General features: G+C 36.7%; 1 protein-coding gene across 1 annotated transcript in view; it reads left to right on the top strand.

The window, feature by feature from the left end:
• Positions 1-11,961: 11,961 nt before the first annotated feature.
• Positions 11,962-23,947, top strand: part of LOC150079967 (lysoplasmalogenase TMEM86A) — a 46,736-nt gene continuing 34,750 nt past the window's right edge. The window contains exon 1 of the mRNA XM_090383295.1: positions 11,962-12,044. Coding sequence (XP_090239421.1) covers positions 11,994-12,044 — 51 coding nt within the window. The 5' untranslated portion in view covers positions 11,962-11,993. The remainder of the gene's footprint in view (positions 12,045-23,947) is intronic.

The following is a 23,947-nucleotide window of genomic DNA, read 5'->3' as shown; positions in this document are numbered from 1 at the left end:
GTTTTGTCAATGATATACAGGAATTTTGCTAGCAGTGAAAAGGAGGTGATTGTCCCTCTGTATAAGGCAATGGTCAGGCCACGCCTTGAGTACTGCGTACAGGTCTGGAGGCCTCATTTTAGGAAGGATGTAGATTTGCTTGAGCGTTTACAGAGAAGGGCAACAAGATTGGTGAGGGGAATGAAGGGATCCTCTTACAAAGAGAGGCTTAAGTTCTGCAAATTGCAGTGGCTGGAGACTAGGCACCTGCGCGGTGATCTGATTGAGGTGTATAAGGCCTTGAATGGGTTCAGCACGCTGAATTCTGATGGGATCCTTCCACTTGTTCAGATTACGAACCTAAGGGGCATAAATTCAAATTAAGAAAGGACAGATGTAGAATAGATGTGCGGAAATTTGCCTTTAGCCAGCGGGTGGTTAATTGCTGGAACAAACTTCCATCTGTCGTTGTGGAAGTTGATAGGTTAAATAAATTTAAGGAAGAACTGGACAGGCATTTGGAGGGAATGGTGTGATTTTTTTTTTTTTTGCTGATGCTGCATAAGCTCATACACTTGCTTTCTTGCATCACATGCCACTACTACTACTATTTCAAAAAAAAAAATTAACGAAAACACTTATACGCTATGATTATAAACTTTTACATGGGAGTGTATTTACAGTTCTTTATATTTTACGTTAGGTATTGATATATTTCAAGACGATTTAATAATAATAATGAATATTTTATTTCACACAAAACTTTACGTATCAAAATTGTTTAAAAATTGCCTTTCTTTTCCGCACATCTTAAAAGGAGAGGGAGAAAAAGAAAAAAGGTCGCTGGTCCTTCAGCCTTTCGTCCTGGGTACTACTTTTTGCCCGAGAACGCCATTCGTCCTAGTCGATCCTGATAAAATATAAATATTTAGTATAAACAACAATATGCTTTTTTATATTTTTATGTGGTTGTTGTTTTTGTGCACAGTTAGGGTTATTTAAAGAATTTTAGATCTTCGCAAGTTGTTTGTGACTTCAGGTTTGTATGGAAACCTGCACATAATAAATAAATAAAAACCTAACTAACTGGAACGTCATGCCACAATGCTAACTTACTAGTTATTGTTTTCCGTGAACAAATCATATAGTTTTTCAATTGCTAAGGAAATTAAAGAGGGAATTACTGGATAGTCACTGGATCGAAACAAAACAGCCATATTACCAGCAATTTTCTTTCTTTTAAACTTTTTTGTAGACAGGACACTAAAAATGCAGTAGGGTAGGTAGTAGTAGTAGTAGAAGAACAGAAATTATAAAAGCAGAATTTCTGGTCTTGAGCCAAACATGCAAATCCTTCAGAAAATTTCCGACTTCAGTGTCACGTGAAAGGGCAATACCACCTTCTAGAACAACGTAAGGATAAAATTGCTATAATCTTGGAGTAAAACTGGTTAAAATATTCGAAACCATTTAAGGAACTTATAAATTTTTGATATCAAAGAATTCATGGGAATTTATTATGCAGGTCAAGGTGAACAAGGTTACTTATTAAGAGCTCTTAACCATGGAAAGCTAAAGATAAAAAAATAAATAAATAATAAAAAACATAGTAACGGGCAGCACGAAAATGTCAACTGAAAAGGGTACCCAACCAATTTTACCTTTTCTTATCAGGGAATAAGCATTAAAAATAATTTCATCTGTAAAGCTATTTTTTGAAAGTAATTCATTCTGATTAAGATTAAATCCAGCATGGATATTTTTTATGTAAAATGCAAGGCTTTTCTCTAAAAATAAATTCATCAGTTCTACAGTCTATTCTCTGAATTAAATCTAAAATCATGAGTAGTTACTTTTTATGAAAAGGTGTTTTGTGCATACAAGTACACTATTTACAATTGCTCTCTTCAGCCTGTTTTTAAAGGGAGATTTTTAAGTTTACATTTTTCACGTAATAAGTGCGAATTTAAAGTTAAAAGATTCCACCTCCTGCTGCAGTTTGAATTTACTGGTTCCTTGTATAAATAAAAATAAGACTTCTACTGGAACGCTTATGATATACTAGGAAACACAAACTGCTATTCCAGTCGGATTTTCCGATAGAGGTTTCCCACTGAACCTTTCTGTGACATTTGTGACAACCAGATCCTTTTTCTCGGCCAACCAGATCCTTTGCTAGCATCTGCATTGCACCTTCACTTAGTGGGACTATTACAGATCTGGGTATACTTTCCCATGTACAAGGTCAGAAACGCTGTATCTAGTATAGTGAAGGTGACCACCCAAAAGCAGGTGTGGAGGCATGACTTCCGTATCAAAGAGAGAAATGGCACCCCCCCTCTGTATCATCAGGCAATACTAGGTGGTAAATGACGCTCACCTGGTGAAATACCAACACTCTGCTTATAGAAAGCTTAAAGTGGTAATGCAGATGCTAGCAAAGGATCTGGTTGTCACAGAATGACCGGATTTTCCCGAAATTCGGTTCACTTTACTCGTAAAAGGATCCTGATTAATATTTCACATTCTACATATTCGTCAAGTTTATTTAGTACCCTCCTTATTGTCTGCGCGGTAGCACAGTGGTATCGTCACCGTTCACCCCATACCGGGTGTAAAAGGCTTGGGTTCGAATCCCGTCCATGACGCGAGGAACTTTAATGGGCTTTCTTCACTTCGTGGCTGAGTTATTCGGTCTCAGGCGTAGTAGGCAGGATTTTCCCCCAGAAACTGTAGTTCTTTCTTTCAGCAAAACAGGCAAATCGACCAGAGAACACACGCAATTTACAGACACACAAATGGTATATAGAAGAAACTCTGGGTGACATTGATAAAATAATTTGAGTATGCTCCTCATTCCAGCAAAACATGCCCAATATTAAGCAACCACTGCCACCTGCGTGCATAGTGGTGTGGAATGGTGAATCCGCTAAGGGCAGGATCTTCTGCAGACACTATTCCTAGTGCGGGATTGCTGGCATTGCCTGGAGTGCCAGGAATCCAATCTATAACTCCAACCTGGACCATTGGCGCTCGTATGGGAGCACATGCTCCTGTGACTATCAACCCCTCCCCCCTTTTTTTGCGTTTCAGCTGTCGCACAGTTCCTGTGCGACAGCTGAAACGCAAAATTTCTGTATATTTTTGATAAGACCACATGAGCTACTCTTTCAGCCTGTCTGCACTGCTTAGAAAACTTCATATCTGACTGCGCAATTACCTACAGATCTTTTTCATTCTCCACTACCTTGAGTGTAGTACCACACACTTGGTACATTACTCTAGGGTAACTGCTACCCCTATGCAGTACTTTGAATTTGATAATGTTAAATTTCAGTTGCCACCTCTCAGCCCATCTGCTCAACTTTTCCAGATCCTGTTGCCGTAGTGTACTGTCATTACTTCATTAACATCATCTGCAAACTTGGAAGTTTAGCCTGATATACATTCATCAATATCATTGATAAATATACAAAATAACAATGCAACCCCAAGACCAAACCCTGCGGAACTCCACTAATAACATTAGTACACGAAGAGCAGTATCCATTGATTACCACTCTCTGTCTTCTTCCATTCAACCATCCCTTTCTCTATAGCAGCAACTCGCCCTTACTGCCGTACTGTTCCAATTTGTACAGCAGTTTTCCATGTGCAACAGTATCAATAACTTTCCTTAAATCCAAGTATAATATCAAAATTATTTTTTGCATACAGTTCCTTTGTGACCACATGATAGCATCCAATCAAATTGATCAGACAAGACTTTCCCTTAACAAACCCATGCTGTGTCAGAACTATAACTACGGTCTTGACTACATGATCCTGTAGTGCCTCTTTAACCAGCGACTTCTTATTTTCCCTGGAACAGAAGTTAAACTAACAGGTCTGTAATTACTCGTGTCAACTTTTGACTCCCCTTTGTGAACTGGGGATACATTATCGCATATCCAGTGTGTGGAAACCTCCCCTGAGTCCAAGGATGCTTTCGTAATCAGAGCTAAGGGTTTGCTTACTTCCTTTGCTGCCTCCTTTAATATAACTGGATAGATCCCAACCACAGGTGCCTTTCTTATGTTTAACTTCCACAATTTCTCCTCCACTTTTGCGCTCAGTTATTACAAAATCCTTGTTAGAGCTTGATAAATGTCTGACATCCTCCTTTCTTAATAACTTCTCGTGTGTGGATGTAGATGCAAAATACTCATTCAGTTTGTCAGCTACTTCAGCAGCATCATCAACAGTCGAACCATCGATAATTAAACTCTTAACCTTACCAGTCATCCATTTTGGCAAGTTACTTTCATGGAAATCGGCACTAGTACGAATATGTTTGTGGCTGTGATGAAAAGTCCCTTGAATATTTCTATAATATATTTGTATCCGTCGTCATGCAGTGGTTTATTTAGTTAATTGAGCTCAAGAAATATTTCGTTCCAATTATGGTCCCCTCTCTTGAAATTGAAGATCTCACCTTTACCTTTCACCACATAGGTTTATTTCAATAAATCCCATTTATGGTACTGTGGTCGCTGCTTGCTATTGGTTCCCTCACTCACAATTAGGCTCCTTTAGTGAGAAACAAATCTAGTATACTCACTCTGTAATCTCTATAACAAGTAGGCATCCATACACTTTGTTAAAAACTTTACTATATAATGTATTTCCGGTCCTCGTAGGCCAGTCTAAAAGACGTCCGTTGATCAGATCATGGAGACTTGTCAATGACATATAGGAATTTTGCTAGCAGGGACAAAGAGATGATTATCCCGTTGTAAAAGGCAAAGGTCAGGCCACACCTTGAATACTGTGTACAGGTCTGGAGGCTTCATTTAAGGGCAACAAGATTGGTGAAAGGAACAAAGGGGTGCTGTTACCAAGAACGGCTTAGATTCTGCAAATTGCAGCGCCTGGAAACTAGGCACCTCCGAAAGGATCTTATTAAGGTGTATAAGGCATTGGACGGGTTGGGCAAGCTCAGTGCTGATGTGATTCTTCCTCTTGCTCAGATTACGAACCTGAAGGGGCATCGATTCATATTGAGGAAAGACAGTTGTAGAATAGATTTGTGGAAATTTGCCTTTAGTCAGTGGGCAGTTGATTGCTAGGATAGACTTCCATCTCTTATTGTGGAAGTTGATAGCTTAAATAAATTTAAGGATGAGCTGGATAGGCATTTGGAGTGAATGGATGGGTGAAATGGTACGGTTATTTATTTTATTTTTTTGTAAGCTTGCTGTCTTGCATCGTATGCGCTTACTAATGTTAATGCTAAAAATCAACCGCAATGAGACAATCGTACTTATTAGTCCAATCAATCTGCCTACAGAGATTTTTGTCATCATCTTCAAAGTAATTTGGCCTATAACATAGCCAAACTATCATCTTCTCTTTAGTGCAAGTCATTTCGCATCACAGCCAACCAATATTTATGCTACCTTGATCTGACTCAGGAAATATTCTGGCCACCATCAGGCAGTATTTGATCAGCAGCATCACTTTCATGCCTCTCTGTCTCACCAGAACATACAATATTTACTGAATAAATTTCTTCATCAGGTGTCTCTGAGCGACACCGTGTCTCAATAAATCCAGCTACATCAGCAATAATTCATTTGATCAAAAGCTCTTTAATTCATATTCCTGGCATTGCTATATAGAAAAATTCAGTGTAGTTTTGCACTTGACTGATTTTGATAGCCCTGACTCAGGGCTAGCGCAAGGATTTTTTGCAACCCTATGCAGAAATGTATTTGGCGCCCTTGGAGTGGTTGGAGCCCCTATGCTCTGTTTACTAGGCTTATCGTTTTCCGCTGACCCTGTGGAATTATTAAATATTACTATAATAAGAATTTTGAAATTGGTGGCCCCAGACGTTGGCGCCCTTATGCTCGGTTTACTAGGCTTACCGTGTTCTGCCGGGCCTGGCCCTGAGAGGCAAATCCTCAGCCAATCAGACATGTATATAGACACTCTGCTAAACAATATACTGTATTAGAAGTATATATTATAGTACAGTAGCACCTTCTGTGAACTTATGAGTAAAATGCATTTAATGCAATTTAATTTACTAAATTTAATTTTGGCCAAATCGTAATCCTTTATTAAAGGATTACGATTACTATTACGATTTTGACTGTCCAGTCAAAACATTATGACCTAAGGGTGGTAGATGATCATACTGAAACTCGGGTTGTTTTGTATATTTATCAATGATATTGATGAAGGTATATCAGGCTTAGTGTCGAAGTTTGCAGATGATACAAAGGTTGGCAGGGTTGTTAATGACAGTAATGTCAGTGTGCTACTGCAACAGGATCTAGATAATTTGGGCAGATGGGCTGAGAAACAGCAACTGAAGGTTAACCTTGACAAATGCAAAGTACTGCATATGGGTAGAAGTAACCCCAGAGAAACGTACCAAACTGTGTGGTACTTCACTTAAGGTGGTAGAAAATGAAAAAGACCTGGGAGTAATTGTGCAGTCAGATATAAAGTTTTCTGAGCAATGCAGCCAGGCTGCCAGGGCAGGTCATGGGGTTTTGTCAATATATATATGAATTTTGCTAGCAGGGAAAAGGAGGTAATTGTCCCTCTGTATAAGGCAATGGTCAGGCCAGGCCTTGAGTACTGCGTACAGGTCTAGAGGCCTCATTTTAGGAAAGATGTAGATTTGCTTGAGCGTGTACAGAGAAGGGCAACAAGATTGGTGAGGGGAATGAAGGGATCCTCTTACCAAGAGAGGCTTAAGTTCTGCAAATTGCAATGACTGGAGACTAGGCACCTGCGCGGTGATCTGATTGAGGTGTATAAGGCCTTGAATGGGTTGAGCACGCTGAAGTCTGATGGGATCCTTCCACTTGTTCAGATTACGAACCTAAGGGGGCATAAATTCAAATTAAGAAAGGGAAGATGTAGAATAGATGTGCGGAAATTTGCCTTTAGCCAGCGGGTGGTTAATTGCTGGAACAAACTTCCATCTGTCATTGTGGAAGTTGATAGGTTGAATAAATTTAAGGAGGAACTGGACAGGCATTTGGAGGGAATGGTGTGATTTTTTTTTTTTTTTTTGGCTGATGCTGCATAAGCTCATACACTTGCTTTCTTGCATCACATGCCACTACTACTACCACTATTTCTAGATGAAAAGCCTAAGTGTCACTGGAGAGACAGCTTGCTGTCCACTCCTGAAACTCACTAATTTAGCCAGGAAGTAAAAAAAAAAAAAAAAAAAAAATCACATAAATATTCCTCCCATCATTGGTGGTATTCAAACCTGGGCCTTTTTCCACTTTGTGTGTGGAGGATGCTGATTATAACCACTGTGATATCCGTGTAGACAACAACAATGGATTGGTAGTTTTTAGCATTGAGGCTGTGGTGTAGGGGAATGAGGCTCCAAGAGATTCCAAGGAAAACCATCCCTCAGATCAGAAAAATAAATAAATAAAAAAACAGTACTTTCCCGTGAGCAAAGTGATCCATTCCACTCCAAAGTTTGTCGTGGTACCCTCCATCCAGCGCCCATACAAAATACATATTCATCGGAGAAGACTTTTCACACGTCAATTTTCATACGATGCTGTTCAAATTTAAACTTAGGAATCACTGAATTTGGGTGGTAACAGTAAGCATGGGTATCTTGACAGGGCGCCTACTCTTGCAGACTATACTGAGGAGGGGTTCTTTGGATCGTCGTATTAGAAATGTTGCTAGTCGTCCCTTGGTTAAAGTCCATAATCATGTGTGTGTGTATATGCGTTACTATAAGGGCGACACCTAGAAGGGCAATTAAATTCCGCCTCATGTCTCTGTAATGAACAGAAACACTGTTAAAAGGCAGATATGTAGTCAACGTAGTTTGCGTAGTGCATCTTGTGTTCTTCTGATCACTTGGTTACCCAGAAGCAGCAATCACCCAGAAAACTGCATCTGAATACTCTTCTATACCATGGGGAGGTTGGCCAGTTCCAGTAGAGGACGCTTAGACACTTTCCACCCACAGAAAGCAGTATCATACCAGTGGGGTGATTGCTGCTTCATACCAATCATATCATACCAATATTCCCTTCACGCCCAGTACAAAGAAGAAAAAAAAATATATATATAAAATATCATCTTAAATCAACAAAATCATTATAAATATCTTTCCTTACTAAATAAACCCCTCGTGGATAGCACAGTTTGTAGACTCACCGTCCTCCTCGCACCTGGTGGGAAAAACTTGAGTTCAAGTCCTGTCAAAGACTTGAAGAAATTTTATGGATCTTTTTCACATTGCGGCTGAGTTAGTCGATCTCAGGCGAGGGTAGCATGGTTTTTCCTCCCGTACACCCAGGTTTTTCTTCCAGCAAACAAAAAATTGACCACAGAACACACCCAATTTACAGTAAGTATATAAATTTGCATAATGTGCGGCTCTGTAAGGTGGTAGAACGATTTTTATTGGATACTCGAAAACTGCATGCCAGAATGCCTATTATATCAAATATTCGCCTTCAGTCACGCTGTTCACAATAAAATATTCATGAAAAACTTTTGTTCTTTTAATTTTGTCAAAAAGTGCATAACTTAAATAGTGTATTTTTGCCGGTTTGCTGAAAAAAAAAACCCGAGTTTTTGACAGATAAAACAATGCAACTCCCTCCTGACAGCGACTATATCTGCCATATTGCGAAAAAAAAGTCTATGAAAGTCACTCAGGTAAACTGGATTCGAACCGGGCATTTTCTACGTTTAGGGGAGAGGAAAGGAGGGGAGAGGATGAAAGGGGAGATTGTAGCCACTCTAGTAACTGCGACGGCACACATATATTAGAAACACGTTGTTATGATGCTGTAGTGTTGTTTGTACATCTGAGAAAGATGCAGTTAATGCAGTTTAATTTAACTAATATAATGTCCGCCGATTTGGAATCCATGGATTCCGATTCGGCCTACATTGAATGGTTTGTTGATTTGTCTTTATCCAGCAAGATTAAATGTACGACTACTGAAATATGAAAATTATCAACCCCATAGACTCACATCTGGTGAGTATGGGCTTGGCACACCCACGGTCCTGAGCTGGATATCATCATTCTTCTCTTCCTTGTTGATTCCCTTCTACTTCTCTCTCCTCTCTCTTAGAGTAACTGAGAAATTATTATTATTTATTTATTTATTTATTTTTTTGGCTGGTGCAGCAAAAGCTTCAGACTTCCTTGCACCATATGTCTAATGATAATAATAACAATAAATAATAATTAGCCCATGCATGTCTCAAAATAAGTACTCTTCAGAGGAAGCTGTTGTCTTATCACTTTTCCTGACAACCAGACCTCACTGAAAACATTAACTTATTCTGGTAATATACTGATGAATCCTATGCTGTTAATATAATGATAAAACTGATGCTGTTGATATGGCATATTGATAAAAACTTGCTGTTAATACAGTATATTGATAAAACTTGCTGTTAATACAGTGTAATGATAAAACTTATGCTGATAGGTTATACTTTCATAAATTCTGTCCTCAAGGAGAACAGTTTGTAAGTTATATACAGTTCTAAGAGGTATAGATGTCCATGATGTAGCCTGATATACTTTCATAAATGATATTAATGAAGATATATCAGGCTTAACATTTTGCAGATGATACAAATGTTGCCAGGGTGGTTAATGACAGTAATGACGATATGCTATGCAACAAGATCTTGAAAAATTAGACAGACGGACTGAGAAATGGTAATTGAATGGAAATGGTAATTAATGGTAATTGTAACATTAACAAATGCAAAGTACTGCATATGGGTAGCAGTAATCCCAAAGTGACGTATTAGCTGTGTGGTACTACACTGAGGGTACTGGAAAATGAAAAAGACCTGGGGTAATTGTGAAGTCAGATCTAGAGTTTTCTGAGCAGTGTAGACAGGCTGCCAGGACAGCTCATGGGTTTTTGTCAATGATACACAGGAATTTTGCTAGCAGGGATAAGGAGATGATTATCACATTGTATAATGCAATGGTCAGATCACATCTTGAGTGCTTCATACAGGTCTAGAGGCCTCATTTTAGGAAGGATGTGGAGCTGCTGGAACGAGTACAGAGAAGAGCAGCGAGATTGGTGAGGTAAACAAAAAGGGTGCTTTTACCAAGAAAAACTTCATTTCTGCGAATTGCAGAAATGAAGTTTTTCTTGGTAAGAGCTCCCAATCTCGCTGCTCTTCTCTGTACTTGTTCCAGCAGTTCCACATCCATCTGGAGACTAAGCACCCGCGAAGTGATCTGATTGAGGTGTTTAAGGCTTTGAATGGATCGAGCAAGCTCAATGCAGATGGGACTTTTCCTCTTTCTCAGACTACGCACGTGAGAAGGCATAAATTCAAATTGAAGAATGACAGTTGCAGATTAGATGCCTTTAACAACAGGTTGTTGATTGCTATTGAAGCCTATCCACTTCCACAACAACACAAACTGTTGTTGTGGAAGTGGATAGGCTTCAATAAATTCAAGAAAGAAATGGAAGTTTTTTTTTTTTTGGCTGATACTGTATAAGTTTGCTTTCTGGCATCATTTGCCACTACCATTACTAATATTAAATATTAAAACAGTAATGCAGTATAGTTTAAAGCTAAAGCCTCAGGTTACATAAATAGTCTAACTAATGTACAAGTTAGTGCATTTGCATCATTTCTGTACATAGCCAACTACATAAGTAGTTATAAATTACTTAATGATACCAATTTATAACTACTTATGTAGTTGGCTATGTACAGAAATGATGCAAATGCACTAACTTGTACATTAGTTAAACTATTTATGTAACCTGAGGCTTTAGCCCTTAACTATACCGTAATCTAAATTACTCCACACTATCAGTCATCTCTCATATTGTGGATTTATACTTCGGAACTGGGTTGTCATCATTGCAATACCAGGGTACCACCCACTGATGAGGAGCCAATAAGCTCCGAAACGGTGCCGTATGGAGGAAGGGATGATGGCCACGAAGTTTCTGAGTATAGACAACAATCTTCTCTACTGGAGAAGCGCTGCCTATTCGAGGAATTTATGAGTTTTTGAATGGTGTGAATTGAAGGAGTAACTGTCTCTTTCTTTCTTCTACGGCATTTCTTCCTCTCCTACTATCACCTTCCTACATATTTTTTGCTTTTCTAAGTCCAATAGGGATATAGTATGAGGATAACAGAGATCTTTATCCCATACCATATTTCAAACGGTACCGTATGGGTGATGGTATCTGCTGAGAATAAGTAACAATAGCCTTCTCCTATGGTGAAGTGTTACTTATTCGAGGTAGTGCAATATCATGGCAACTCATTGTGGAGGTATTCATGATATGAGATATACTTAATGATGCCAATTTATAACTACTTATGTAGTTGGCATATAAAGAAATGATGCAAATGCACTAACTTGTACATTAGTAAAACATTAATAATAATAATAATAATAGCAACCAGAGACAACCGAGCACCCATACACATGCTATCAGTACCTTTCACGGGGTTGAAAAATCCCATAAGGAAGAAAAAGTAATAATAATAAATATTGGAACACTTTCTCCACTAATCAAGCTTATAGTGCATTAAAATATGTGCCTCCTCATGGCACGCGATATGCAGTAAGGAATTTTATTTAAATTAATTTAATTCAAATTTCTGTACTATATTCTTGTTTAATACGTTAAATTTGCTCCATGCCTGCCTCTCTCGTGTATAACGTATCCTCTAAAATCCTGGTGAGTAATCTTCACGCGCTGTAATTTCGACGCCCTCTAGTATCGAAAAAGGAAAACACTTTAAATCTGTGCATTCGCTACTTGCAGTTAAGTGCTCACTGTACTGTTTCTGTTCTGCTAAACTGAGGGGGGGTGGGGATTGTAGACGTCATCATCTTGTTGGAGCAGTAGTGGCTGTCTTATAGGATTTCTGATTGTGCAATAAAAGTAGTATTCGGACACTAGAAGTAGTGAGAACTTTTATCGTATATATTTTCTTTAAATATATCAATGGGAGAAAACGAAGTTCATCCAGATTACTGGACTAGTCCAAAAATTGTCGTAAGTACGGTATACTTTGTGCCAATTTATCATTCCTTCTATAAAATGATGCATTTTCTTGAAATAATGCTTTGTTTATTATTTTTGAGAGAGAGAGAGAGAGTGCAGGCTATTAGCATTGTAGAAATTAATATTTTAATTTGCATTGAGTATGTTTTTGAGCAGAACTTCCAAAATGCGTGTGCTCATCTATTTTAATCATCTATGCATTTTAATACATTGCCCGTAGCTAATGGTTTTGGAAAGGTCATAGAGTTTATTCTATTAACCTTGGCCGTAAACACCATTCTAATATTATGCGGTTGGTAGTTCAGTGTCTTGTTTACTAGAAACTTGATTGACATTGGTAACAGCTGTTATTTTTAAGCCTGGAAGTGGAAAACAAAGGCGTCATCGGACTGCGTTGGTACGTTTTCACTTTTTGCTCCATTGGCAGGTTCTCTTACAGCAAACTGACAGCGAGGAAACTGAAGTTCTGTTTTTCTTAATTCCAGAAGTGAATGAGTTTAGCTTAACAGTTAGAAAAAACTGCATATGTGATACAATATGCGTTGGAAGCATTTTAAATTCGTCTATCACTAAGGCTTATAGAAATTATAGTTTAATTTATACGTAATCTAAATTACGTATAAATTAAACTAGGTAAATCAGCAGTACAAAGTTATTTGGATATGAAATGTGTTTAAGTATTTAATAAAACACGGGCAGATTATAATCTGATTTTTGAAATGTGCGGCGTGTAATGGATTAACTTAATCTCTCTGTGTTGTTAGTTTTGTGTGTATGGTAAACTGAATTGAAGAAGTTTTTCTTAAAGTTGCTTTTAACATCGTGACAATGTGAGGCAGGGAAGCAAAGCTTATGTGGTATTATGTAGTATTAGCCATAAAAAGAAATAAAATAAAATACCTTCCCAACTTTCAACAAATACGTAGTACTGAATGGCTGTAGATTTTTATATCTTTTTTGTTTGTGGTGACCGTAAAAGTGTATGTGTGTGTATATATTAGCGTTAGCATAGGCATGTGATACAAGAAAGCATGCTTATACAGCATCAACCAAAAAAAAAAAAAAATCTTCCCATTTCACCCATCCATTTGCTCCAAAAGTTTGTCTAGTTCTTCCTTGGATTTATTTAAATTGCTAACTTCCACAACCATAGATGGAGGTTTATTCTGGCAACCAACAACCCCCTGGCTGAAGGCAAATTTCCACACATCTATTCTGCAACTGTCTTTTCTCAATTTGAATTTATGTCCCCCCCCCGCAGGTGCAGAATCTCAGTAAGAGGAAGAATCCCATCAGCATTTTTGGCGCTTCCATAGCCAGGTGGGCAGGAGCAGCAGTGCGTAGCACACGCTTCTTGATTATACCGAGATTCGAGCCCGTAACCACCAAATATGGAGGATGCGGAAAGGTCAGGGAATGACCACCGCATATCCCCGGAGCAATATGGCCTTAGTTGCTAATGCTCCTAAAAACCAAATAATAACAACAACAACCCATCAGCATTGAGCTTGCTCAAACTATTCAAGGCCTTATACACCTCAATCAGATCACCTTGCTGGTGCCCAATCTCCAGCTGCTGCAATTTCCAGAACTTAAGAGCAACCCTTAGTTCCTCTCACCAATCTCATTGTCCTTCTCTGTATTCGTTACAGCAACTCCCCATCCTTCCAAAGATGGGGCCACCATACCTGTATGCTGTACTCAAGGTGTGGCCTGACCATCACCTTATACAAGGGCATAATCACCTCCTTAACCCTGCTAGCAAAATTCCTGTATATCATTCACAAGACCCCATGAGCTGTTCTGGTAGCCTGACTGCACTGCTCAGAAAACTTCATATCTGGCTGCACAATAACTATATATATATATATATAAATTTTGCTAAGTGCAGTGTATCTCATGTCCCTTCTTTAATTACTTTTACTGAATCCTTCATCAGATTTACATAATTTTCCAATTCTACAAGATCCAGTCAGATTTTATTCTAGTAGCTACTGTGATTAGAGTTCCGCATGACTGCTAAATATGGTAATGATTGTATTTACTTAAAAAAATGAAGTGAATGAATAGTTGTAAAACCCTCCAATTTATGTGGTGTGCCAGAGTATAAACAGAACTTTTTTTTCTTTTTTTTTACCCCTTGATCTTAGATCAGAGGGAGATCCTGTAATTTGAATGAATAACCACTAGGTAGCAGAGATGACAACAGTGTGAATTTTGTGCTCCATATTTTTGGCTATTTTCAGTTTGATTTTGTGTCATATACTATTTATATTTAGTACTGATCGAAAACTCCAAAGTGGCTCTTAAATATACCAGCAGAAGAAGAAATACATGTCCAGGTAAATTATTAATTTTTATTTCCATGCATAAGTGCTGCTATATTCAGTATGGCTGTAGATGAGCTTTCTTAGAGAAATAAAGTTAATTACTTAGCTTTTCCCTTTAAGCCTCCTTCAAGGTTGCTTGCCCCCACTAAAGCTACATGTTAGCGGTAACTCTGCCTGTAGCACAAAGTTATTCTCTTCCTACTACACGTTTCCTTGAGAATTAAGCAAAATATCTGGCCAATGCCCCCGCAGTCTTTCACTTTAAGTATGTTATGAAAACAACAAGGATTACCTTTATTTTTGATAAAGGATGCTTCTTTTCCAGCCAACTCTCCTGGTCCAATGTGCTAACAATTCATTGTGAAGGCGGTATAAATTTTATAAAAAATTGAGACATCTTCCTCACTGTCAGAATGGTAGTGTTCAGACTCCTCATTCTCAATATTGAGTGCTCAACCCAACCTCTGTCTTCAAACACCATACCACTGCCAGCAAGGAAACCATTACGTAGATTGGCATTAAAATTAAATTTCGAAGGTCTAAAAAGCTTAATAAATATGGAGCAATTCTTCTCTTTGTTCCTGTAGATTGGCATTAAAATTAAAATTTAGGAGTATAAAAAGCTTAATGAATATGGGGCAATTATACTCTTCATTCCTTAAGTTTGACCAGAACTTTACAAAGCGTTATGTTCACAGGAATAAGAGTAACACACAATTAATCCAAAACTCGAGAGTTTCGGATTAATTATGTTTCGAAACTTGAGCGTTTCAACAGGAAAAACCATGAATTTGAAGGAATAAAATAAGAAACTAATAGGCAAACAGAAGCTATTTGATGATAAGTTAGACATAGTCCTAACATATCTACAAGCAGTTAAAAGACAAATCGGATTATATAACAAAATCCAAAAACGAAAACTTGCTTAGCTGACATTTCAGAAGAAATGTCAGCTGACATTTCTAGCTGACATTTCAGAAGAAATGTCAGCTAGTGTTTTACACAAAAAGTGTAAAACACTAACAATTAAGGAGAAAATGGATGTGAACGTCACATGGAGCCTCTTGAGCATCAATCGGATGTGTGTAAGGCATTGAGTTTAGCACCTTCTACTGTATCAACGATTATGAACAATGTTGATAAAATAAAGCACACATACATAGGGATAACAAGTGTGTCATCCTCCAGAACAACTTATTCATGCAGTGAGACAACGGAAAAAATGGAGAAATTGTTAGTGTTGTGGGTTGATGATATGAACCAAAATAGCATTCCTGTTACACAGGTGGTAAGTCGTTATTTGATGAAATATGTGAGGAGTCTGGCAGCACTGAAACATTTATGGCCATCAAAGGGTGGTTTCATCAGTTTAAAAACTTGTAAAATTCACAATGTGAAAGTGTCTGGTGAGGCTGCTAGTGCCGACATTGCAGTGGTGGAAGAGTATCCTTCCGAATTTAAACGCTTAATAGACGAAGGCAACTACCACCCGTTAATGTGGACGAAACAGGTAGTGGAGTCATCACTTGAGTAAATACGTACTCATGTGATGACTCCACAGGACCAAAGCAAAATTTTATTTTATTAATTATTTTATACATAAGTATAAATAAAACATGTGAATTAAATGTTTAAAATATTTAATTATTTATAAAGAACAGAAATATTAGTGCATACGTGGAAAAATTTTGGGAATTTTGGAACCTATCTCATTCAATTACATTATAATTTGGTCTTGTTTTACGACTTTTCATTTTACGACCCTGTTTTGCTGGAACCTAACCATGTCATAAAGCTGGTCCTGCCTGTGCTACCCTTTTCAAAAAAATCCACAAAGTTTATTTTAAATCCGTAATGGGATCGCAGATCCTCTACAAGGAAAAATTACACTAAATCGTTATCATGTCTGATTTTACGAAAATTAGCGGGCCTCGACTACTCAAGTTGTCTGTCCAACTGTGAATTAACCCCAGGATTAGACTGAACATCATCAGAGAAATGTGCATAGAAGGGATGGTATTGACGTTGAAGTATGACAAGTACAAACAAAACAGCCCCCTTCACTATTTGATGCCCTATTAATTGCAAAACATGACTATTAGACAGAAGCATATGGCCCAGTGTCACCTCTTAGATTGTTCTCTGTAAATGCTACAGAGAACAATCTAAGATCCCACAGCTAGCACAGTCAACACTTTATTAATGCAGTAGTGGTTAATGATGACTTCACTTGACTCAAAATAAAATATGCAAGACTCTCTTCATCTACAAAATGTTTGCAGCATATCTAATAAACTCGCACCATACAGAGCCTTCTGTTAAACTCAGAATATGAATTCATCTGTCTGCTAGAGACCAGGCTACAAAATAATGGACAGCTGAATGGTCTGGCAGACACTTTTGGCAGCTATAAATGTATTGCAAGAGGGAGGGCAAACAAAACAGTTGGAGGAGTAATGATACGCAATAAGAATAACTTCTCTATAGTTAAAAATTGAGAGTCACATTGAAAATTTTGAAGCCATTTCAGCTACCTTTTTAAGTTGGCAAAAAGGACAACTTAAATAAGTTGGCAAAAAGGACAACTTAAATGGAGTCTACACTAATGTAGATTCCATCGTGATAGGAGATATGAACATGCATCTTCCAAAGCACAGATGCAAAGGATGAATTGGATAATACCATGGAAACCTTCTCACTGAAACAACTTGAAATGCCTCTCACATGAAGCACCCAGTGCCTTGACATAGTATATTGTAATACTTTGGACAGGCAGGGTAAGAAAAATTCATAGCGCTATTTCCATATTTGGATAAAATTCTATTAGACAATACTCATGAACGAATTGGAGAAGTTGTAAAGGGGTTACAGATTTTATATCCTGCAGAATTGATAAAACATGATTTTTCAAATATCTATAGAAATAGCATAATTTCATTGAGTTAATTTCATAATTTCTTTGCTATATTTTACTGCAAGGTTGGAAACAGCCTTCTGCAAGTCAGATTTATTAATTAATGCAAGTGAAGTTCCAAATATAAAATCGAAATCTGAAGAAATGGTATTCAGTTTTTCAAAACTAGTTCTTAAGCCATTCGTAAGAGCATCCAAAACAAAATTATTCGGCAGATAAATTTAAATCGTCTGAGGATTTGTGGTGTCATTCTTTTTTCTTTCTTCTTCTTTCATCTGGAAATGTAACTGGTATATCCATTTTTTTCTGCTGTGGTAGCAGCATATCCGAAAATATCTTGAAATTAACTTTCCTGTATTTCTTGGAGATTTTTTATCAATTCGCTTATTAATTGGGAAGAGTTGTATGCAAAGCTTTGTAGCTTGTTTTTGCTTTATTTACAGTCAATATTATGATGAATTTTATTCTATATAGCCAATCTTCATAAAAATGGAGTCTATTTGTAAAAACAGACAGAGCAATACTGGTAGTTCTGCTGCAGATGTATATTCAGTATTAATTAAGACTTCATGAACTTTGTTATTTTTAAGAACAAAGATTTTATAGCTCATTCTTTGGACGACCACCTTGTGTCTGTATGTCCTTTAAGTGAAATCTCCAAAGTATTCATTAAAATTTCCCAGCGACTAGTGGAACCAGAAAAAAAAAATATATATATTCTTTGAACAACACCAAAAAACTTATCCTGGACTTTATTGACGCTGCATGTACACAGCAAAATTAAGACTGTGCTGAACATGGTACAAACGTGGCAAATTCTTTTTTTTTTTTTTTTTAAATTATTGCCTGTACACTTTATATTTTCCCACCATATTATCAGGGAGCAGGGATTTCCCACCATATAAGTAGGAAATCCCTGCTCCCTTAAATTTTTAATGTCAAACCCATCCTTTTCTAATTTGGTAAGAATTTCTGTTGCTAATCCAGTGGCAGCCTTTTCTTTACTTTGTATAAAATCAATGAAACTTCTTTTTTTTGATATTTTTCTGGCAATAATTTGCACATATCTAATTAATTGGGACATTTGTTCATGTGATAAATTGGGTGTGCAATCAATTAACAAGGAGAAGTACAGTACTTAGCTTTTTTTAATTTTTGAAATAATACTGGCCCGAATTTCTTTTCCAATTAATCATATAAATTAGTCTTGAATTTTATGTGATAAATAATTCACAGTTCATTTATGATGATTTGAAATTTGTTCTGCTAGTTCTTTGTTATAATGACTTATAAGTTCAATGATATTCCAGCTTTCGGATTCCCAACTATCTCATTTGAACCTCTTAATACAAGATTATATTTTTCACATAATATTGTGTCCAGAATAATTTTTAAAATTCTTCTCCATTTTTCTTTCTCTGTTTAAAATTGCTTTTTGTAAAGCATCATCAATAAGTTCAGAATTTTTTAGACTCTTTTCCATCGATTTCCATTTTAGAAAGTGTTCATAGTGTTTTAACAAATTTTCGTGATTTGGAATGCATCTATATAAGTGTTCCCAAGAGGAAAAGGCTTTCTGTGAATTGACTAGTGAAGGCACATTGCTAGTATTTTTATTAGTTCCAAATAAAATGCATGGAAAACAATACAAAGTTTTTGTTTCTTTGGAGTAAATCAGCCAGTTTCTGACTAAAATTCACCATTAGCAAGTTTTTTTTTTTTTTCAAACCATCCAATAAAAAATCGAAGTCCATCCTCGGATAAAGAATAACGAAATCCTCATCTTTGCCTTGATCCAGTCCATTTTCTATTAAAAAGCATCTTATTTTGCAAGAAATATTCGATGGCCAAGATTCATGGGATTAGCATGATATGATGATTATTTTAATTTTTTACAATCTGAAGGAACTCTGACTCAGTTTTCTAGTCATTTTCAGAATTATTATTATTATGTTATAACCTCTGTTTTGCTACAATTTTCTTCAGCTTCAAGAATGAATGAATTGTGGCTAACAGGGTTTGCTGCAATTTTGAAAATTATCTGATATCTTTGCTTCTTTGCCCTCAACTACTTCTTTTGAAATTTTGCACCACTTGGTCATTTGGACATCTTATTCTTACTTATAAATTTAAAATTTTTAAGATTTTTTATTTTAATTAAATTTGCAGCACAGCCAAATAAATAGTATCATTTATTGTAGACTAAAATTGAACAATTTTTTAAAATTCTGTTTTTTTAACAGCATTTTAAAAAATTGTTTCATTCTAGTCTACATTAACAGCATTTTTAAAAAAAAATTTATCAGGCTTATGCACAAATTGAAATTAAAAAAAAAAGACAAACACAATAATACATTATTTTAAATAGGGCTCACAATCTTCATTTTTGTAGTATATAAAAAGTATTTTAACAAGGAAAATGTTCTGCTCAAAAAATTATCAAGGGGAACTCTTTACTCAAAAAAATTAACAAGGAGAACTATGCCCTCCCAATTTGATACTTTGTCTAAACTCATTTTGAAAATGAGACAGAAATCAAATTCTAAAACATATAGTTTAAATAACTAATAATTAAATATAATGTTATAACCTATAAAAATAAAATATATGGTTACAGTTCAACTAAAGGAAATCGAAATACATAAAAGAAAGGTTTGTTGATAACAATTTATCAAAACTTACTTTTTTTTTAATATGTGGAGACGAAACAACTGAATAACAAAATTTGAATTACACTTTTATTTCTTTTAACCTGCAACTGCTCACACTTGAGCATTTGTGCAATTCAAACAAAATACAACTGCCAACTGGCTAGCACTGGAGGATAAGCCAACTGGTTAGCACTGGAGGACAAACCAAAAAGCTCAGAGGTGTGATGTCACAAAACGGGCCATACTTTTTAGAAGTTTGTAATTGGAGTTTCTCTATTTTCAAAATTTGAAAAACACTGTTCCTCCCTGATAAATTTTTTTCTGTAAGTGATTATAAATCCCGAATTTATAATTTTTTTTCACTCTCACATAATCACAAAATTTTCTGGAATCATAAGTAGCACGTACAAAGATAATCAGCATTTCTTTTAATAAAATTTTTATTTTAAACAAAGAACACAAGTTGACCGGAAGCTATTATCTGTATTGGGAATACGCCTTAATCTTTTGTCTGTCTATAGAAAGTAGTTGACTTGCATGACTTCTCAGTATGTTAGATACTGCATACATTTTAAGTTTCACCTAGATTGTGGAACAGTAATCCCCTTGATCCTTAATTTGTGCTTTCTAATTGCTTAAATTGCCTAAATGACAGAGGTGGAAACAAAGCATACAAAGTTAAGTCTCTTGTAATCCATTTGTTATATTGAAATTTTCTTCATTCTACAGAAACTTTTAAATGTAATTACCAAAAGGAATTCAAAAAATTTGTTATAAAGAAGTTTAAGCACAGGTCCAACTGTAGTAATTAAATCAAAAATGAAGAAATTTTAAAATATATAACTGGTCGAATGCACCCTTAAAATGCTGGGGCTGGTGCCCCACTGGCTGGCACCTCCGTAGCCAGGTGGGAAGGAGCAGCAGTGCGTAGCACACACTTCTCAATTAGACCGGGGTTCGAGCCGTCACCGCCAAATACGGAGGATGCGGAAAGGTCAGGGAATGACCACCGCATATCCCGGAGCAATATGGCCTTAGTTGCTAATGCTCCTAAAAACCAAAACAATAACAACAACAACAACAGCCCCGCTGGCTCCACCCTAGTTCTGAAAGAGAATGTGAGAAATGATTATGAAACCAAAAAAAAAAGACCCCAGGTCATATGACAGAGGTCCATGCAGAATTTTCTTGAATTAATATCACTAGAGATTATGATAAAGCTGCAGTTAATGGCCTCCAGAATAAAGTGACAATTTGACTGTTAAATTCCTGCTCTTCATTATTAAGATCAGCAGCATATACATCATTGACCTAATTCTTCATATTTTTCACAAAATCTTAAACCACTTTCCAAAGATATGTAAAATGTACTTCTTAAACTAATTCCTAAAAGTAGCAATCCCAAATCTGCCTAAGCTACAGGCCTGCCCCCTTTCAAAAAAGATTTCAGAAATCAATCTTAAATGCTATCAACTATCATTGCTTTGGGCATAGACCTGAGTACCTGAATTCAGTGATCACCCAAAGATCGACTACCACATATCTCATGGAACCTATTTAGAATTCAATTATTTTGAATTTCCTTAACTTCAGACAGCAATTAAGTATCATCTTCCGAGATATTGCATCCACTTTTGACAATATTTCCCTTGTGGCCATTAATATTGTCTTGAAAGAATAATTCCACATAACTGGACATGTCGTAGCAATAATAATGAGCACCCTGAGGGAGAGACAAATCGCTGCCATTAATGCAACTTCCAGAATGATATGACAAGTCAGTATGGGTCCACTACTTAGTAGCACATTCATGCAGCTGGAAAATCTGCACTGATTTTTTTTTTTTTTTTTTTTTTCCCCTATCCAATGCTCCCAAAATCTGCAATCTTCTGGTAGATCCAGAAATGCTATGCACAGAGAACAACTGTAGTAGGGAAGTTTTTCAGAATGTATACCTCAACTTTTAGATGCTGCCATAAAACAATTAAATGAAATCCACAGAAGGAAACTGAATTCAGAAAACAGTGTAAATGAGCTGAAAGGCAAAACAAGTTGAATTTACAGTATATATACACTTGCCATTACATTGTTTTATTGTACATGTTGTAAATATATGTTAATATAAATATAATTAAATGTTCCTTTAATTTCTTTAATAAAATTATAAAGTGGTTTTAAATGTAAAAATAACAATATAATTATATGTAGAATAATATGTTATTATATAATATGTGTAATTGTATACCAATTTGTGTAATTGTACAATACAAGTATAACTGTATACAGTACTATAATACAATATGTATGTATATACACCCCCCCCCCCCAGTCAATGGCTGTAACTGAATGTAAAGATAATAATTTAGCCCAATCATTAGTTTTACTTAGCCTCTCTTAATTTAAATCAAGACTCCAAGGAAGCAAAGATAATCCTTCGTATATCATTTAACTGTTTAACAACCTTAAATTAGGTTATCATGTAAATGCATATTTTCCAGTCACAGGTTAAGATGTGTCTTTTCCTCTAAGAATAATAATTTACACCCACAAGTAATAACTTTACTCTGCTCTGTCCTCTTTCTGGAAGGTCCACATTCTTTCTAAAATAGAGATTCTATATCTGTTTGAAATATTAAAGATGTGGCCTAACTTTCTTTGTATAATGTGATAATCACCTCTTTTTCCCCGTTGAGAGTTCTATATTATTGATAGAATCCATGGGCTGTCCTGGCAGCCTGTCTGCACTGCTCAGAGTACTTTGTACAAATGTTATTAGTGGAGGTCTTCAGGGTTTGATGCTAGACTCATTATTGTTTTCAATATTTATTAATGATATTGATGAAGACAGTTTAATCTACAGGGTGTCTGTCTCAAAAATATTGGTACAAACGTTTAGGGGAGGTAGGTAACATCTAAAGGAATGTGAATCGCATAGGAACCCATAACGGGAAAGTAGTAGCAGAGGCACAAGAAACAGAAATGACACAAGACAGTAATTAGTGGCAAACATTTATTTAACATAATATTAACAATGGAGTTCGAGATGGATGCATTTCATGATGTTACAACAGATGCTCGAAGGTTCCACCATGAGATGCGATGCATGCGTGACACCGATGCATAATGGATTGGTGGACACAGTCGAACACACCTGGAGTTTCTTTGACAGTAGCAGCAGTGCAGACGAGTCTTGCCACGAGATCCATTTCCATCTCCACAGGCGATTCATACACAATAGATTTGAGGGCCCCCACAGAAAGAAATCAAGGCTCGATAAATCAGGTGAGCATGAGGGCCAGGCAACGGGTCCACCACGGCCAATCCATTGACGCCCAAACGCCTGTTCAAATGGTCATGAACACACCTTCCATAATGGGCAGGCACCCCATCATGTTGAAACCAAATGTTGCGTCTCACATTTGCTGGAACGTCGTCAAGTAACCCTGGTAGAACTTGTTCAAGAAAGATCCAATATTTAGCAGAGTTCATGCGGGATGGTAACAGGTATGGGCCGACTAAGCTGTCACCGACCATACCTGCCCACACATTTATTGCAAAGCGATGTTGTGCCGCATGGGGTTGCATACCGCGTGGGCCCTCTGCTAATCCATACACTAGGTGCATGTCTGCCAGCTCACAGTTCATATATCTATCGATGCATGCTCTTTGTGCGGCGACTACTGCTTGAATGAGTAAACCAGAAATTTTCCCTCTCATGAAGTGATGAGCAGCGCAGTGTACTGACTTACGGTGACGTTTCCGGTTATGGGTTCCTATGCGATTCACATTCCTTTAGATGCTACCTACCTCCCCTAAACGTTTGTACCAATATTTTTGAGACACCCTGTATATGTTTGCAGATGATACTAGCATTGGCAGGGTGGCTAATACAAGAATCATGTATATTACTGCAACAAGACCCAGAGAAATTAGGCAGATGGGCTGAGAAGTGGCAGTTGAAATTTGACATCGATTGTTTAAAATGAAGCTTAATAAATA

Source organism: Mastigoproctus giganteus, chromosome 10, assembly GCF_048544385.1.
Source record: "Mastigoproctus giganteus isolate SK-2022 chromosome 10, ASM4854438v1, whole genome shotgun sequence".
Taxonomy (NCBI): Eukaryota; Metazoa; Arthropoda; class Arachnida; order Uropygi; family Thelyphonidae; genus Mastigoproctus; species Mastigoproctus giganteus.
The sequence above is the reverse complement of the archived record's forward strand: the minus strand, read 5'-3'. Positions and strand labels throughout refer to the sequence as shown.